The sequence below is a fragment of the Carassius carassius genome, chromosome 1 (assembly GCF_963082965.1).
Source record: "Carassius carassius chromosome 1, fCarCar2.1, whole genome shotgun sequence".
Lineage (NCBI taxonomy): Eukaryota > Metazoa > Chordata > Actinopteri > Cypriniformes > Cyprinidae > Carassius > Carassius carassius.
Genome location: NC_081755.1, coordinates 3,946,731 through 3,966,890, shown reverse-complemented (window position 1 = coordinate 3,966,890; position 20,160 = coordinate 3,946,731). Strand labels below are relative to the sequence as shown.

Below are 20,160 nucleotides of genomic sequence, written 5' to 3'. Positions count from 1 at the left end.
CATGGTACGGTTTGGGACTGATGTATCCATCTATTGGCCCTTTGAGTACATCAATATTTGCAAGTGGATTCAGCACCCTGCTGCTCACAGACTTGATCAGGCTAACCAAGCTGTCAAGTAGCTTAAGAGGATCTACTTGCTCTCCCTCAAATGCCTTAATGGCCAGCTGTACCTCACCCAGCACTGACTTCAAAAAAGTCAGATACAAAATGTTTTGAGGATCACTATACATGGAATATAAAACCTCAGCCATGTAGCAGTGTTCACTGGATTTGGTAACCGAGAAATGCAGCCTAAGCACCTCCCACTGGTCCAAAATGCGTGAAACTGCAGGCTCAATGGAGAGCCAACGTGTGGCACAGACCTTGGTAATCTCTAAAGGTTTTTCCCCACAGTTGATAGTCTCATATATGGCTTTGTAGGCCTCCCTGCGCTTTGGAGACACTGAAAACCAGTTATAAGTCTCTCGTACCAAGTATTACACACTACGGGGGATGGTGTCATTGGAAGCATGACTTACAGCAAGCTGCAGAGAGTGGCACACACAGCGAATAAGAATCAGATCTTTGAGGCCATACTCTTCCTTCAGGACTTTGTGGACCCTATTGTTAATCTCTGTTATAACAGAGGCATTGTCAGTCCCTATCCCCAGGAGTTTCTCTTTTTTAAGACCACAATTCTCGAGGAAAGCTACAACAGCACGGGCTATAGATCTGGCATCTCCTCCCTCCAATTCAACAAGCCCCAGAAATGTTGAGACAATTGTCTGCTTGGTGTCACTAAAGTACCTTATCACAACCCCCAGGTATTTAGAAACACTTATATCAAACGCTGGTCACCCACATCTGCAACCAACTTTTTCATAAAGTATGGTGCTAGAACACCATTAATAATTTCTGTGCACTTTGTCCTGTGCATCTTTAAATGGGTAGCAGCAGTGGAGTCTGAGAAAGCAGCTCTACATGCTTCTCCAATGTGATCACATGCTAGCATGGAACAGTGTTCAGCGATAGCTAATGCCATGGTGGCCTCAGCCTTTTTAGCAGAGTCAATTGTTTTAAGCATAAGTGGCAGTTTTTTTTGGGTGGAACTATCATAAGGCTTTGCCTTTTGAGTGTGTTTTTGAGTTGTTTTGGGTTTCTTTTACATCGCTAAGTTTGGCGTAGAAATCAGCCTTACAATACAGGCAGTATGCCCATGTATTATCTCCAATAAACAGCTTTAACCAGCCTTTGAATTCAGGGTTTGATTCCCACTCCTTTCTGTATTTTTGAGTGTACAGTTTCGACATGATGAGCTAGCCAGCTAGTTTAGCTTATGTCACAGAGAGGTACAAACACAGAGTGGATGAGAGTAAGTGACTGAGGCTGTGTGAGTCAAAAAAAAATGCAGCAATTTATTTTTGTTTAGTGATTTAATTATTTTAGACAAAGAACATTTTACATTTTACATCCCATGCTGAATGTAGGCCAGGGCGGTATCAGGCGGCAGTTTGCGCACATGATGCGCTGCCGTGCGATTCATTTGCAATCTGGACGCTGAGGGGTGAACATCTACTGCTCTAACTGCAGCTGGGAGGGGCTGCTGCGCGAGGACTCGGTCACCTGTGAGTGCTTTGGGACGGGGATGGGGCCCTCGGAAGCACCAGCTGCTCGTGGAGAAGAGTAAGAACGATATGTGATTTCACGTCAGAGAGTCTCCAAAGTCTCCAATGACAACAGAAAAAGTCATTAGATTTGTCGCTAGTCGCTTTTTTGAAAATGTGTCACTAGAGAGGTCTGAATACTCGCTAAATATAGAGACAAAGGCGCTAAGTTGGCAACACCGGTGACACAGGGACCCTGTGGTACAGCCCAGTCCGGCGTGAAGATCCTGGGAGGTGAGTGAAGACCAACGACAATCAGGAAGAAGATGGCGGTGATAATCCGGGAGATGAAGATGATGAGAGGGCAGACATGCAGGACAAACAGACAGGCAGCGAGGAAACTGGACAGGCAGGAACAGAAAGGACATCCAAACAACGATCTGACAAGAGACAAGGAGAAAACAGAGAGAGACAGCGAATTCATGAACCGTGATAGCACCACGATTGGTTGATTACATACAATGTCTGCATGTTATTGGTCAAATGATCATTACCTTCATTAAGTATGAAAACAGGAAACCAAAGCCAAAACCTGGATATTTAAGGCAATAGAGAAATCCGGCCAAGACATGCCTTGGGAAAATGGCATGTTTGGTCACCTTATAGTACATCCTTAAACCCTGCCATTTCTAGAGCCTTTCTTGGCCTCAACTATAAATTCAATGATTGAGGGCAGATTAGAGTAGACGTTTGAGGGACAGCTGGTAGTACAAAGGCTGACATTATGCATATATGACATATATGAATATTGAGTACTGCTTTTTTATTTTTGGCACCAGTGAGAAAACTGCCAGAAATAATCCACTTTTAACAGAAAATCTTTTTTATTTCTTTCTTTCTTACTTTCTTACTTCCTTACAAAGATTATGTGCCTTCAAGATGGCACTGCAAATGGCTGCCTTGATTTGTCACTCCTTGGTACTTTGACTATTTTTGTTTGTTTGTCCTGTCTTAAGCAACGTTTTTCCAATCAACTTTACTAGAAACAAACTCCTGGACATCAGAAGTAGCACACCAATGAACTTTTTTGCCGATATTTGAACATTCATTCACACCTCACCTGCACAGACAAAGACTTTTTAAACACTGCTGTGCTTTGCTTGATGGAATCCTGGTTGAACGGAGCCATCCCGGACAGCACGCTACATCTAACGGGTGAGGGATAAAAACATTACCCGACCACCCAACCCTAAGGGCTGAAAAAACATTGAAATTCCCTCTTCTCCCACCCATTAAAAACACTGGGGGAGCGGTTCGGAGAAGTCCATGACGTTTTCTTGGTTCTAGGATTCTCCTCTGACACTTGGTCTGCCCTGAAGCCTTTGTCCGAATCTCTGCTCTCACGACCCTTGGGGCCCCTCGCTCTTCTGGCAAGGACGCCAACCCCCAAGAATCAGGCCAAATCCCAGACAAGCGCACTCAATGAAAGGACAGGACTGCAGAGAGAGTTTGGTCATCTCTGTAAAAAAATAAAAATAAATAAACTAATAATAAATAAAACCAAAGGCTGAACGCATCACCCAACCTTAACCCTAACCAAAATGGTCTCTTAGTGCCTATCTTCTATGTTGTAAATGCTTGTGAACTAATAATATTCAGTGACCAACTGATAATATTCAGCTAATTGATGCAAAAATATTAAAAACCAAACAGTTCGCCACACTAAATTAATTTATGAACTCAACGATTGCCTCCATCAGTGCTGGGAATGATGTAGAAGGCCTCAGATAGTCTCTAGAAGGTTCTAGAAATTTAAGTTCCAAAATGATTCTGAGAATCAGAAAGTCATTTTAATATTTTATTTTTAATAATAAGTTTTCTCTATCCACAATAATATTGAGATTAAAAAAATGTTCACAATTCGATTTGTCTTCACATTGCTTTTCACAATACAAATCGTTTTAAAGCAGCTTAAGAGAAATTGCATGTCTAAATTAGAATTTACAGTGATCTGTAATCAGATTCAGAGGTGACTGTCTAAATTATGCATTTCTGAAATGTACATATATAAATCATGCAGTTAGCTAAGAATTTATTAATTTAAACAATGTATTAATTAAAGACAGACACAAAAAGCTCATTGAAGTAATTTTGTTTACTAACAAGTGTAGCTAGATATACATATATATATATATATATATATATATATATATATATATATACAGTGGTTAAATTGGCTTTTGTAGGGAGGGGGAGCCCTTATTTACAGTGGTCATCATTAAAAATCGTGCAAAAAAAATTACTTAGTGTTTTATACCAAAGGGGCTATTTTTCCAGTATTAATGTGTACGGTAAGGTTGAGTAGTTATTCAAACAAAGATAAATACTTTACCATTTTTTATAATTTTTTACCTTTAATGTTAACAAGCAGGCAATGGATTTCACCCTCGGAAAACATATGAAATTGAACATGTTTGAAAAAATTGGTTGGCAAATATGTGAACATCTTTTTAAACAAGAAAATTACGATTTAAGAGAATCGGGGCCAATTTCTTTGGCAGTTTATGTAATATTTGATTAAATCACACCGACACTGGAGGTAATTACTCAACTCAATGCATTATTCAAAAACCCGAACAGCACTTGTGCAGACGTGTGACGTGTGCAGACATAACAGTTTACACTTTAAATACATCACATATACTTATTCACATACTACAATTCATGCATTCATCAGCTTCCAAATAGTTGTAAATGCAGGCTTCTCTGGTTTATGCTGTCTTTTTTCTACAGACAGCATGGTCTGCTGACCTCCTTGTCATCACCCACTTCCTAACAAACTGAGTTGGGTTACACATCTCTAGTGGTGGACCCACTAACTTTACAAACATCAAAGAGGACACATTAACAATCTTCAGCTGATTTCTCAGTGGAGAAACAATAACATTCATTGCTGAAAATCCCCTTTCACATTCAGCTGTGCTCACAGCCAGTGTATTTACTGTGTGTCTTAATTTCAGAAGACCCCCTTTAATTGCCATGTTTGGGTCTTCCTTGTAGTCCCTTAAACCTTGTTTGACACTACAGTAGTTCATTGCCAGACTATCACACAGCTGCCTCAATTCTTGTTCTCCATACAGCAGTGGCACTGGAGTGGGCCAGGTTGTCAGGTGACAACACATTTATTTGATCAAAAAGCTCCAGCTCATGCTCTGGGACCATCCTGGACTGCATGCTACAACTGAGTGCATGAAAAAACTTTTTGTGATTGATTTTTACTTGTCTCCCACCAGTTTTCAATGGAACCCCCTTAAAAACACCATCTTGAACAGCCTGCCTGACAGGGATCTGGTAATCAGGGCCTGGTGTCTCCATCATTGCTAAGAAAACATCAGCCTGCCGTTTAACTTTTTTTTAAACCTTCTGAGAGACAAATTTCTCTGTTTTGTAATTCTTCAGACAAGTCTTCAAGAGCATCCAACATTAGTCCCAAATTGACAACAAAATCCTCTGAGGATAATTTAGCTGCAAGCCCGTCATACATGCACCTTTCAGCCGAAGTCCTGGGTGTATCTTTACCACCACTAATAAAGTGCAGGTGCAAAGCACCATACATATTCCAGACAGCCTCAACTGTCCGGTAGGAAGAGGCAACCCATCTCACATTTAACACACAACCTATTTTTCTCAACTGTGTGCCCACTACTGATGCAGCCTCATCCAGTTCCCTCAAATTCTTTGGAGACTGACTATAAAGACAGTACAGCTTATCCAGGAAACTGGTAAAGTGGTTGGTTTCTACACAGCTCCTTACGGCATCTCCAACTGACAACTCTAGCCTGTGATTAAGGCAGTGCCAGCCAACCACTGCTGGATATCTGGCCTTTAGCTTTGCATACACCCCTGCTTTCTACCCAGCATCACCGATGCCCCATCTGAGCAGAAGCCAAGAAAGCACTGCTTCAGAAACTCATCCTCTAACCCATTGTCCATGAGACACTTGAGCAATGCATCAGTGACGCCATCTGCAGTAGTCTGTTCTAGCTCAATAACCTCTAAGAAAAAAGTAAGTGGGTCTGAATTTTGAATCGATGCGTGAATGTATACAACTAAACAAGATTTTTGGCTTAGTGTCGTGCTCTCATCTATCAGGATGGACACTTTGGGCCTTGTATTCCTGATGCTGGTCATCAGGGCATGTTTCATTCTATTGAGATGAAATGAACAATCTCTGTGCATGTGACATTAGTTTGCTAAACTCTCCTCATATTAAGACCATTCATGCGCTGTAGGTCGATGAGCAAAGGGTGAGCTGTGTATGGGCGATATCTTTTGACAATGTGATATGCCGTGCTAAACACCTTCTCAGGGGTGCACATTTGTTCTTGTGCTTTTAGGAAGCTTGCATCTAATGTATTTTCTTCTTGTTTTTCACACATTCACACATTTGTGGCTATGCGATGATACATGCTCGCATATTTTATTTTATATTTTTTCGTAACGATCTCATCTGCTTGTCTTTAGTATCTCCATAAGGTTTAAATATGAAAGAGTATTTGGTTTTGAAGTGTTCATATTGGGCCAGGGTCCAACAAATTGGCAAACTGAGGGCTGACGCTGGGCTGCTGCTGCTGCCACTGCTCAGGGTGATGCTGGGCTGCTGCTGCTGCTACCACTGCTCAGGAGTGGACTGATGCTGGGCTGCTGCTGCTGCTGCCACTACTCAGGGATGATGCTGGGCTGCTGCTGCCACTGCTCAGGAGTGGACTGATGCTGGGCTGCTGCTGCTGCTGCCACTGCTCAGGAGTGGACTGATGCTGGACTGCTGCTGCTGCTGCCACTGCTCAGGAGTGGACTGATGCTGGGCTGCTGCTGCCACTGCTCAGGGATGATGCTGGGCTGCTGCTGCCACTGCTCAGGACTGGACTGATGCTGGGCTGCTGCTGCTGCCACTGCTCAGGGCAGATGCTGGGCTGCTGCTGCTGCCACTGCTCAGGAGTGGACTGATGCTGGGCTGCTGCCACTGCTCAGGAGTGGACTGATGATGGGCTGCTGCTGCTGCTGCTGCCACTGCTCAGGAGTGGACTGATGCTGGGCTGCTGCTGCTGCCACTGCTCAGGGCTGATGCTGGGCTGCTGCTGCTGCTGCCACTGATCAGGAGTGGACTGATGCTGGGCTGCTGCTGCTGCCACTGCTCAGGAGTGGACTGATGCTGGGCTACTGATGCTGGGCTGCTGCTGCTGCTGCCACTGCTCAGGGCTGATGCTGGGCTGCTGCTACTAACACAGCCATTGCTGAGAGCTGGGTTGCTGGTTGTGCTTTTCTTTAGTGCTTTTCTACTAAATGCATAGTTCCAAACATTGAAATTAATGACACTGCTCAAGCTTACTTCATCTTCAATCTCTATCATTCTTTTGATATGACAAACAATTGCAGCATTACCTTACCCCCCCTAAAAATCTTCCAGGGTCCCCTTCATGTTATAGATCAATGTTTATTCTTGTTTAATCTTTTTTTTTAAGTGGGACATTCTAAAACGAATAATGTGAAAAGCTTAGTTTGGTTTAATGTACCTAAACAATGATCTATAATCACCAAACTTCTCTCTCAAGAGCAATATGAGAGAGAAATTTGGTGCTCACTGATCGTTGTTTAGGTACATTAAACCACGTTAAGCTTTTTCCTCACAATAGGCTCTAATGAAGCAGACACGTGTAATTTCAGATAACATTGTAACAACGTAGAATTGTAAAACGAGTCAGGCTGTTCAGTCACTGCGAGACGACCTTCTGACAATTTTTTTTGTAATGCTAGATAGGCCTATATATAACCACCATTTAGCATTTAATGTTTTGATGTTAATTTTTGAATTAGTCAGATGTTAGATAATTATATACTTTTTAAATATTTTATTTTTTAATATCAAATAGGTGTAAAAAAAAAAAAATCTGAACATTTTAGTAACTAAGCAGAATTGTATTAGGTTACAACAATTTATATTGTTTACATGGTACAATTTCTGATAAGCTACTTTTTTATTGCTTGACACAAATTTTATGATTTCAATTCAGTTCAGTGCTTGTGATTTGATTCAATATTGACTCATTTGGATAAATATTAGGTAGGCTTCACAAGATAGGCATTCATTTTTCTCAAGACAAATAAATAAATAAACTCACCTAATCAGCCCAGACATATAATGCGTTTTTTTAATTTGTTATAAAAACAACTGTATTTAACATTGTTCATTAGCTAGAGATCATCCGTTCACGTGATGCTATAGGGACATGTCACGTCACATTTACAAGCGCCAAAATGGTATTTATTGCTTGAATTTCGAAATAAAATTTACAGAATCTGAGAGATGAGATTATTTTTTATAACATAAGTATCCTGCTAGCCATTCGTGGGTTTCCATGGTAACGTCGATGGTGGGCGGGGTGCTGAACCAGAGAACTCAGGGATTAATGCATTATGACGTCTGATAATTCCATGTAGCCTGGATGTCTCTGTGTAGTCTTGCTAATTATTCAGTCTCATATGCCAAGTATTTACCAGGAGATGAAAATAATTCAAGCGGAATAACAATATTTGGTGCTGAAGGAGACGGAGCTGAGCATGGTGTGTTGTGGACCCGAGGAGGCGGAGCTGCGCTCCGGTGCGCTCCGGCCCAATTTAACCTATGTATGTATATGTATCTAAATATATATATATATATATATATATATATATATATATATATATATATATATGTATATATATATATATATATATATAAATTATCATTGCTGATTCAGAGTATGTCTCATCTGAAGTCCTCATAGAAGTTGGGTGATCTCTTTGCAGGAGTTGGAGTCATCTCGTGTGTGTATGTGTGGGAATGTGCAGCCAATGAGAGCGAGTAAGCATCACCTAATGGATGTCACATGCTTCTATAGCTAAAATTTGGCAGCCACAAACATCAGAATCAGAATGAGCTTAATTCACCAAGTCAAGTGTACGCAAACACAAAAGGAATTTGTTGTGGTTTTACATGAGCTCTTGGTACATGCATACATAGGGCAGAGTGAGGTAAGATGATGCATTTTTTACTTATGTGGTCCTCAAGATAAGGGAAATGAGGCAGAAGTTCAATAAAAGTATCCAAAGTCATTTCAGGATGTCTCCTATAATTTTAAAGGATCAGAATACATCTATGACAAAGGGTTATAAAAAATATAGCTTCTTATTAGAAAGTGTTCATGTGGCTCAATGAATCCCAGGCTAGAGATCCGAGTCAGTGGGTAAGTTGGACAACCTGGGTGTTATCAGACCATCTAAATGAATCTGAAACCCATATAAAGTTGTAAATATAATTAACTTTAAAAAACAATAATATAATAATAATTAATAATAATAATATAATAATAATAAATAATTCTTTCCTTAACTGTAACGTAACATAAAATCGACCAAATGAATTTGACATTTGAATATCTTTAACTGTTTTAATTTCTGAAACAATATGATGAGCACCAAAATTGACACCTTCTCAAAAACATACTAAACAAAGTTTGTTGAGTAAAATAACACAGGGATTAAATTAGAATGAATGAATAAATGTCACTGAAACTAATAAACATTGCAGTCAAAGTGTTTATGGCATGGTAGTTTTTTTTTTCTAAAGGTAGGCCTTTAGAGACTACAGGTGGAAAATATATGGTTAAGCATCTTATGTTTTATATCAGAGAAGAATCAGGTTTACATCTGGTTCCTATTAAAGAAGTCAAGAAAGGAAAAAAAAAGAAAAAAAAAACATTGGCCTAATTTTACATTGATCTTATACCAGTTTATGCTACAGCGATTTAACTTCACTGAAGTGCCTTATTGAGGGGTTAGTTAAAGCACTGGCTCAATTTACCCCACAGCATTTGGCTCACTTTGCCTCATAGCTGCCACTTTGAAAAAAAAAAAAACAAGGTAACATGTAGCAAATTGATTTACATGGTTTTATACATTGTCAATTCACCAATGTGCATCATACATATTTTTAGATCTGGACAAATTTGCTTTGATGTAACAATATATTTGTTATGCTAAAATTTAACATTTCGGTGGTTCCACTTCCACTCTTCCCATGTGCTTCTCCTTTGCACAGTCTGGCAGAAATGTAGTGTGATTAAAACAAATAGCAATGTGCACGGTAGCCAAGATAAAGGGGGTGGGTCAACTTGCCAACTGGCTCATCTTACTATGTTAAGGTAATTACTTTGTTAGCTGTCTGAAAATAGTTTCTTTATAGTTTAGGGCTTTTTATGCCTAGATGTTCTAGAGAACAGAGGTATGTGTGACGAGTGGGGCGGGGCCGAGGGACATGGGAGCGAGGCCGGGGGAGTGATTGGAGATGAACTACACCTGTTCGTCCCACCGGTCTCGAGGCCCATGGAGGAGATGGAAGGATATAAAACTGGAGCGACGACAGTGAAGGACGAGAGAGGACCAGGCCTGGGATTTTAGTTGTGTTTTGGTTTTTATTTTATGCGCACCAGTCGTCCGTGAGGGGCTGGTGCGCTGTGTTGTATTTATTTCGTTATTAAAATGTTTTTGATTGTCTGCCGGTTCCCGCCTCCTTCTTCCGGATGAATATGAAGGTTGATATCGTTACAGTGGGAGCTCTGACCATACTGAGCATTCGAATGCAGACAACATTCCTCCTGGCTATGAGCCTATCTCACTGCTGGAAGCCCTGAATGGGGTGCAACCCATGTCCCCTTCAATCCCATCTGCACCTCTCTATGAGGAGATCCAGTTTTCTGGGGATCCTCTTAACCTGACTGGGCGGCAGCAGAGTGCAGAAACCACATCGATGAAGGGCAAAGGTAGCAAGTCACCAGATAGGTCTACACATTCTTCCTCATCCCCCATACAGGAGGAGGAAGATGAGGAGAAGATGTTGGAGCTCTCTGATGGCCAGCCTCAGTCTGTTCTGCCCTGTAGTCTCAGTCCCACTGAGGCCACAGTAGAGGGTGTGTCCACCAAACCGGGCTTCCCAAATTCAGGTTCAGAGAGCAGATCGCTGAGTGTGTCTGTGAGTGAAATCCCACAGGACTGCCACAGTGAGCGCAGCAGCCTGAGCCGGACAGAAACTGACCCCTCAGCGGATCTGGCCCTGCCTGCGTCTGAGTCATGGTCCACTGCTGTAGAGGAATGTTGACTCTGGGTCATCGGAGTCCATAGAAAGCCTGAAGAGTCAGAGCACCAGCAGCTCCAGTCAGCCCCTGCTCTGCCTCCCCAGCACCCTGCGCATGGAAGACGAGCGGCTCACTTCATAAACGCCCCTGTTATGCCAGTTTCATCAACCCGCTGTTTCAATCTCTACTACGCAAATCACACTATTCCCATTCCAGCACACTATTGTTCATGGATGCTACCCTGTCTCAATTAAGACAATTACTTCTTGAGTAGAACAATCAAAATTGTGTATTAAAGAGTCCTAGACATTTCACTGTGTAGTATAAACACTTTGCAGAAACCTAACACACTACCTTTAAGAAAACTTTAAAAAGAATCATTATTTATAAGACGCTTATAGCTTTTGCTGTGAGAGTTCAGAAATTCTGAATGATTCAAAATCTTTTAATGGATACCCAATCTCTTTGATGTCTGCAGCTTCATGGTGATTGTCAAAAAAAAAAAAAAAAAAAAAATTCCGGTTCCCAGACGCACCGCTGCTCGGCCCTCCACCAGCTGGGTGATCTCCTCCGCGGTGCCTGGCGGTGGCACTGGACGGCCCTCGGCGGACGGCACGACACTCCTCCGCCGCCCGGTGGACGGCGACGGCTCCTCCGGTTTTGGGCAGCCGGCAGGAGTCCCCCGTTCCCTGCTCCTCCCCGTTCCGGCGGATGGCAGCAGGCTCCGGCCACCTGGCGAACGGCGCCGACTCCTCCGCTCCCTCACGGACGGCAGCCGTCTCTCCACATCGTGGGCGGCCGGTAGCGAGCTCGCCCGTCCCCGGCAACTCGCTCCAGCCCACCGCCTCGAGCGTCCATGGCGGCACACTCCTTGCCAGCTCGTTGGCACCGCGGATTCACCACAGCGGCGAGGGATCTTCAGCAGCGCGTCCCTCCTTCTCCCGGGCTTCGGCACCACTGTAACGATAAACCTTCATATTCATCCGGAAGAAGGAGGCGGGAACCGGCAGACAATCAAAAACATTTTAATAACGAAATAAATACAACACAGCGCACCAGCCCCTCACGGACGACTGGTGCGCATAAAATAAAAACCAAAACACAACTAAAATCCCAGGCCTGGTCCTCTCTCGTCCTTCACTGTCGTCGCTCCAGTTTTATATCCTTCCATCTCCTCCATGGGCCTCGAGACCGGTGGGACGAACAGGTGTAGTTCATCTCCAATCACTCCCCCGGCCTCGCTCCCATGTCCCTCGGCCCCGCCCCACTCGTCACAGTATGCAACGTCTGCATGAAGGCAATGGTGGTGGTTGAGGAGGGACCCCTACATGATGTAAAGTGCTTTGGGTGACATCTGCCTTTGACATCTGTCCCCTACAAATGCCACAAAAGTAGAGTTCTAAGAAACTAGTGAATACAAACTAAAAGTCCTTGAAAACTAAATCTAACACAACATGACCGGGACAACTGTACTCACAAATATTTATCTAAACTACAATGAATGTTAAATTAATATTGGATCTTCAAACGGTGATAGAAACTTTCAAAATATTTTTTTTTCCTGAACTAAAAACATAACACATTTTAATGACAGTGTATTTACAGAAAGAAAAAAGCATGATAGAAGCCTTTTAATTCTTGCCACTTATTTTATTTTATTTGTGTGGATGTGTGTAGGGATTTTATATTTGTAATAATTATTTTATGAGAAAATGTTTGAATGAAACATTGAAAGATTATTGGCAGAAGTTGTTATTTATGGGCAAGTTAACTGAAGGATGATCAACTAATCAAAATAATAAACAGAGTACATATAATAAACTAATCATAAAAATAATCAATAGATTAATCGATCAGTTAGATAGAGGCCTAAAAAACATTACATAGTGTGATTTCTGTTAGAATACAACTTCCTGTGTACAGCTGTTTTGTAGAAAGTACAATACAACTACATGTAAAAAGTGAACTGAATTAAAGTGATAGTTCACCCAAAAATGTAAAACCTTATCCACGTGATGCAGCTGACACTGTCACGATCGGTGTTACAGAAAACACAGGAGAGGGAACCAATCGCAGGTAAGTCATTTATTAAAGGGTAATCCAAAAGGGGTAAACAGTCCAGGCAGGGTCAAAACCAGAATATCCAAATCCAAACATAAACAAGACACGAACACAAGGCAAGGACAAGAGCTGACGGACATGAGTTTCAAACATTAAACAAGGACTCCGTAACACAGACTCAGACAGACCGGGTATAAATACACAGAAGGATAATGAGGGAACAGGAGACAGGTGGGGAACAATCAATTACTAACAAGGAGGAAGGTGACCAAATAAGGGAACAGGAAGTGATAAGGTGACAGACACCGTGAGAAAGGGGGACATCTAGTGGAAACCCAGAGACACAACCCAGACACTGTGACAGTACCCCCCCTCTACGGAGCGGCTCCCAGACGCTCCACGACAGACACAAAACAGAGACCAGGAGGGAGGCGGACAGGTGGAGGCTCAGGGGGAGGGACGGAGGGCCAGACTCACTGAGGGGAACAGACAGAAACATAACAGAAACCAAGAAACACAAAACAGAAATCCATAAGGACATCATGTAATGTGAGCAGAAGACCACTACAGCCATGTGGTGAAGGCGGAAGCCCCCCAGGGCGGAGCAGAAGACCACCACAACCGTGTGGTCAGGACGGAAGCCCCCCAGGGCGGAGCAGAAGACCACCACAACCGTGTGGTCAGGACGGAAGCCCCCCAGGGCGGAGCAGAAGACCACCACGTCCTTGTGGAGGAAGCCAGAGTCCTCCAGGGCGGAGCGGAAGACCCCCACAGCCGTGTGGTCAGGGCAGAAGGCCCCCAGGGCGGAGCAGAAGACCCCCACAGCCATGTGGTCAGGACCAGAGCCCCCAAGGCGGAGCAGACCTCCGTGCGGCTGGACCAACGGGACGACGAAACTCTGGTAATTCCCTGGTGTCCTTACTGGACTCCAGAAGATTGGTGCTGGCCTTACACTGCTCATGAAGATCATTGGTGACTTGACTCAGTCCTTGAAGATCAGAGGTGACTTGACTCAGTCCTTGAAGATCAGAGGTGACTTGACTCAGTCCTTGAAGATCAGAGGTGACTTGACTCAGTCCTTGAAGATCAGAGGTGACTTGACTCAGTCCTTGAAGATCAGAGGTGACTTGACTCAGTCCTTGAAGATCAGCGGTGACTTGACTCAGTCCTTGAATATCAGCGGTGACTTGACTCAGTCCTTGAATATCAGCGGTGACTTGACTCAGTCCTTGAATATCAGCGGTGACTAGCCCTGACTCTGGAGGATCAGCGGTGACTAGCCCTGACTCTGGAGGATCAGCGGTGACTAGCCCTGACTCTGGAGGATCACCGGTGACTAGCCCTGACTCTGGAGGATCACCGGTGACTAGCCCTGACTCTGGAGGATCACCGGTGACTAGCCCTGACTCTGGAGGACCAGCGGTGACTAGCCCTGACTCTGGAGGACCAGCGGTGACTAGCCCTGACTCTGGAGGACCAGCGGTGACTAGCCCTGACTCTGGAGGACCAGCGGTGACTAGCCCTGACTCTGGAGGACCAGCGGTGACTAGCCCTGACTCTGGAGGACCAGCGGTGACTAGCCCTGACTCTGGAGGACCAGCGGTGACTAGCCCTGACTCTGGAGGACCAGCGGTGACTAGCCCTGACTCTGGAGGACCAGCGGTGACTAGCCCTGACTCTGGAGGACCAGCGGTGACTAGCCCTGACTCTGGAGAGTTCACTGGCACCTGACTCGACTCTGGAGAGTTCACTGGCACCTGACTCGACTCCGGAGAGTTCACTGGCACCTGACTCGGACTCGACTCCGGAGAGTTCACTGGCACCTGACTCGACTCCGGAGAGTTCACTGGCACCTGACTCGGACTCGACTCCGGAGAGTTCACTGGCACCTGACTCGGACTCGACTCCGGAGAGTTCACTGGCACCTGACTCGGACTCGACTCCGGAGAGTTCACTGGCACCTGACTCGACTCCGGAGAGTTCACTGGCACCTGACTCGACTCCGGAGAGTTCACTGGCACCTGACTCGACTCCGGAGAGTTCACTGGCACCTGACTCGACTCCGGAGGGTCAACTGGAACCTGACTAGCCTCCGGAGGGTCAACTGGAACCTGACTAGACTCCGGAGGGTCAACTGGAACCTGACTAGACTCCGGAGGGTCAACTGGAACCTTACTCGACTCCGGAGGGTCAACTGAGACTCTCATCCTGTGCAGCGGCGCTGGGCAAGCAGCCATCTTGGGCCATGACTCTGGACAGGCGGCCCTCTTGTACTGTGGTGCTGGGCTGGCGGCCATCTTGTACTGTGGCGCTGAACCGGTGGCCAATTTGGGCATTGGCGCTGGGCTGGCGGCCATCTTGTACTGTGGCGCTGGACCGGTGGCCAATCAACGACCACCCCGCCGGAAGAGACAGAAGTGGCTGGGGCATCCCACCGAAGCCGATGCTACAGGTAGCGCACGAATTCCCAGAATTCCAGTGTCTCTAACTGCGCCATCTCCTCATGAGACACTGGATCATCCAGCCCGCCATTGAAATAGTCCTTGAGGGCCACATCGTTGTAGCCCATGCCCTCGGCCAGGGACCAGAACACCTGAGCCAGGGCACCCACTTCATTGCCCTCTTGGCGGAGGGCGGTCAACCGAAGGTACTTGGTTCGCCGCTCCGCCATCTTGGCTGGGGAACGGAAAAATGACATACCGCTGGTTCCTACTGTGACGGAGTCCTTCTGTCACGATCGGTGTTACAGAAAACACAGGAGAGGGAACCAATCGCAGGTAAGTCATTTATTAAAGGGTAATCCAAAAGGTGTAAACAGTCCAGGCAGGGTCAAAACCAGAATATCCAAATCCAAACATAAACAAGACACGAACACAAGGCAAGGATAAGAGCTGACAGACATGAGTTTCAAACATTAAACAAGGACTCCGTAACACAGACTCAGACAGACCGGGTATAAATACACAGAAGGATAATGAGGGAACAGGAGACAGGTGGGGAACAATCAATTACTAACAAGGAGGAAGGTGACCAAATAAGGGAACATGAAGTGATTAGGTGACAGACACCGTGAGAAAGGGGGACATCTAGTGGAAACCCAGGGACACAACCCAGACACTGTGACAGACACAGAATAGCAAATGCTGTTTGCGTTCAGTGAATATTCTCAAAAATGGTGCTAGGGTGATGCGGAGACAAATTGTTGAATAAAGTCATTATTTTTGTTTTCTTTGTGCAAAAAAAAAGGTTCTCGTAGCTTCGTAAAAGTACGGTTGAGCCCTTGTCACATGGAATATTTAACTGATTTCCTTGAGGCTGTTTGGGTGAGTAATAAATAACATTTTTGGGGGAACTATCCCTTTTAACACTCCTTGCGCTTAATGTCATCTGTTGAGGAGGGTAAGAGGACTAAGATGTCTGCACATTTGCTATGTCTCTGGGCACATAAGTGTCTATAGCTTTGTGCAGATAAGTATTTATGAGAGTCTACAGTCATTAATGTCAAAGATTTGTTTTTAGTGAAAATGAAGTAAACTGGTAAAAATGTAAACATTTGCAAACGCATTATAGATTCATTTGTTTTTTATTGAGATTTTTTTTGCATACATATGCCCTTTAAGCTTAAGCATTTTAAGCTTCTGTTAATTTCAGAAGCACATATGAGAGTCAATATTTTTTATGTTAGTTTGTAGGTTAGTAAGAGCTCATAGTACAATTTAGCAAAGTCCTGCATTAGTTATAATCATACCACAAATTGCAAACCAACTATCACAAACATGCTTTGCAACAGTAATCCCAGTTGTCTTCGTAGTCTGTGTAGCACCACAGATAACCTTTCCCATTGTAGCCACACTTGTGATTGAACCTGCAGGTTTTGCCATTCACAGCTGAGTAGCAGTCATCGGAAGTACAGCATTTGTCATAATTGTCTTCATCATCCGTGTAGCACCACATATCTCCTGATCCATATTTGGCACAGGCATGGTCACTGCGGCAGTACTTCCCATTTTTAGCTTTACTTCTCCACAGCGGAGGGCTGCAGAAGTCCCAGCTGCCAGAGATGGTCTTACACCAGTAGTAGTCGTTGCCATATGTTGCACATGGGTGATCATCCAAGCACTTCTCTCCTTTAAAAGTGACGAGTGAGTACCGGGCCGAGCACTCGATCTCCGTCTGGCCTGAGTAACACCTGTAGGAATTGTGATTGTCCTGGTACAGGCAGGGAGTTGAGCAGCAGGACTTGACTTCACCATTTGTTTCACACACACAGCTGTACCTAGAGTCAGAGAAGCTCAAGCAGGGTGATCCATCAGCTGCCGTCATCTGCTTCTCTGGGACCAGCAGGCATTCGACAGCATCCGACACCCCTGATATGTCCCTTTTTCTGAGATCACTCCTTACTAGTGGTTTCACACGAGTTAAAAGACAACTGCTTCCAGAAGAAACCTTCAGATCCTTTGCTACATTGTGGTAAGTGCTCATGCTGTCAAAGGCTAATTTTATTGTCATCTCACTCACCTTGAATTTCTTTTCAGGTACGATGTTACTGTCAGTAGCCCTTTTCAATGTGTTGTATGTGTTTTGCATGCCTAAGCTCATTTGGACTCCTTGCTTCTCCTTGCTTTGTTGACTGATTAATTTCTGAAACTTGACCTGAACCTTATCTAATTTATTATTGTCATGAAAACAATCACCCACAAAAATGCTCATTTCTGACTGCTGACTATAGAGGTTTTTTATTTGTGTGTTCAGGTTTGGGACGCTCATCAGGCTTATGCTGCCTTCTGGCTTATTTTCCCCCATAAAGCCAAAGGAGAAAGACTTTTCGTCATCAGACTTGTGCTTATAGCAGACAGCTGTCCAGATGTGAGAGGGCACCGTCACCCTTTCGGGATCTTCAGAGATTTCTCTTTGTGGTATTCGTAGATTCACATCGGGTACTGTACCTGTGACAATGTAGACTGTAGCTGACCCACCGTCAATACTAAGTGTGTCTCTTAAAAGAATCCTCAAAGTTTTCTCCCACTTTCCCCATTGGTTACGGTTGAAGCACGCATCCATAGGTGCTGCATTGGTCAGCGTGAATGTTGCTATACGGCCTAGACCGCACTGGAAGCTGTTGGGGTTCAGGTGTCCGCGATCATATCCCGTCTCACTGTAGTCGTCGCTGATGGCTTGATTGTCTTTATAAGCTCTTTTGTAATTTTGATTCTCACGGACCATATAGTATTTATCATTTTCTTCAGGTTTGGAAATCTACAGAAGAAATATTATGTTTGATGGTTAGTTTGATCTTTTATTATTTTTATTTTATAAAATGATTTTGTTAATTAAATTTTTTGTAAGGTAACACTACAATATAGTTTCATTAGTTAACTATATTAGTAACATGAACTAATAGTAAACTAGCTTCTACAAAATTTATTAATATTTATTAACCCTTAATTTATTACAAAAGATGAACACTAAGTCATATAACCTGCAAACTTCCCTTGAAGCACATCATATTGTTTTTATGGACTGGATAAAATGACATTCAAGTAAGTAAAATCCCTAAAATATATTTTTCTGTCATTATGTAGATATTGATATTTGCTTTGTTCATTTCTTGGTTTTGAGTTTATTTCAGTGTTATAATTTTGCAACACTGGGTTAAAAAGTTGTAGCAAAATTTGCCACCGTACACATTAAATGGATGAGTTGTGCTCTTCACCTGTTCCATGTGAAAAGGGAACAATAACATATCAGACCATATTGTGTAAATTCTATAAAATGAGTGAATTCTTTAAAATGCGCATGTTTGATTGGGATTGATTTGCATTGAAATTATTTAGCATAGAAAGTAATCAGTGTATCTCTTTATATTTCAGAATGCCATCAGCCAGGAAAGACTGTCATCATATGTGTATGATATCACTGATGCTGTCCAAAATTGGAACAGTGAATTTGAGATGGACTCTGATACAAATGATGAAAGTTTTACATGCATGTGATAAACGTTCTAAAGTCAAGTAGTTTAAGTTTTCATTTAGTTCATCAGGTTCTGTGAATATAATCTGAACATTTATTTTTATAATTATTTTTTCCCAAACAAATTTACTTACTGTATCATTATTGTGTGATTATCATTGTATATATTCATAAAGGCCACTGAAGCATTAGGTTACAGAAGCATTACACCCTGCAAATGAACCATTAGATGTCCTCTGCATTTATTCAGATAGTGAATAACACTGAAATTCTGCTACCAAAAGCCATACAATATTACATTTCCCTAAAAACTTACTAAATGTAAAAACCCATGTATTTCTACATTAGAGGCCTCATACAACAACATTTTAAAGTTTTTTTTTCTTTATTTGGGTCTTTGAGGGTTAGTTAATTTCAAAATTTATGAATACATTATTAACATTAAAAGTTATGAACAATGAACATCTGTATTTTGTTAACTAACGTTAACAAAGATGAACAAATACCGTATCAAATGTATTGTTCTTACTTTTTTAATGTTATAGTACATTATAAGAATGTTCCATATATCACCATCAGTCTAATGTATTTTATATTTTACTTGGAATGACAAAACAGAATGGAATACTTATACTCCAAATGAAAGTCTTTTGTTAGACAGTGAAGCACATGGTTACCTGTGGCTCTAAATGCCAGTAGCTTGGCCTTCCACTGTCGTCGAAGCATGTATGGTCAAATATGTAGGCGCTGTAGAGAGGAATCTTGTGAGGAATCGAGTACAGCGTAGCGTAATGAGGAGCAAAGTTTGGTGTAAACTGACAGATTTTCTTGGCATTCTGATCCATTCCCACAGGTTCTGTTTCTGCGTAGAAAAATGCTTTACAATCAGTAAAGTCGTCAGCTACTTTAGCTTGAGCACTGAATGCTCTCAGCACAATACAGGTCAGCAGAGCCGGAACAAACATGGTGTGAAGCTGCTCTTGTGTTACAGGGTGGAGAGACCAGAAGCGCAGCTACTTTAAATACACAGAGACAGAGATGATGTTGTGGGTGTGACTGAAACTAACAAATGAGAAGAAATGACAAATATGATGGGAACTTTGCTTCACCATGTGCATGGGACTAATTTTTACAGCTGTCATATATAGGCTACAGTAACTTTAATTTAAAATAAAACAAATAGCTAATTTATACTATTTGTTGCTAACTATTGCTCAGTACTCTGTATTTTTCTCCATCAAACGCAGGTCAGTGAGTACTAAATTTTTGACGGCCCAAAATACATATTTAAACAACTTCAACTGAGTCCATTCAACCCCAGATAAATATTTAATAAGTCCAAATCATACAAACAAGAACCTATGAGGTGGCACT

General features: G+C 43.0%; 1 protein-coding gene across 1 annotated transcript; it reads right to left on the bottom strand.

Annotated features, from left to right (window-relative positions):
* Positions 1-16,403: 16,403 nt before the first annotated feature.
* On the bottom strand, positions 16,404-19,765 carry si:ch211-165i18.2 (uncharacterized protein LOC100149646 homolog). Its single transcript, XM_059507253.1, has 2 exons — positions 19,464-19,765; positions 16,404-18,072 (listed from the first exon to the last, which is right to left on the bottom strand). Exons 1-2 carry the CDS (start codon positions 19,749-19,751, stop codon positions 16,585-16,587), a joined length of 1,776 nt encoding a protein of 591 aa, XP_059363236.1. The 5' UTR covers positions 19,752-19,765; the 3' UTR covers positions 16,404-16,584.
* Between the last annotated feature and the right edge of the window lie 395 nt (positions 19,766-20,160).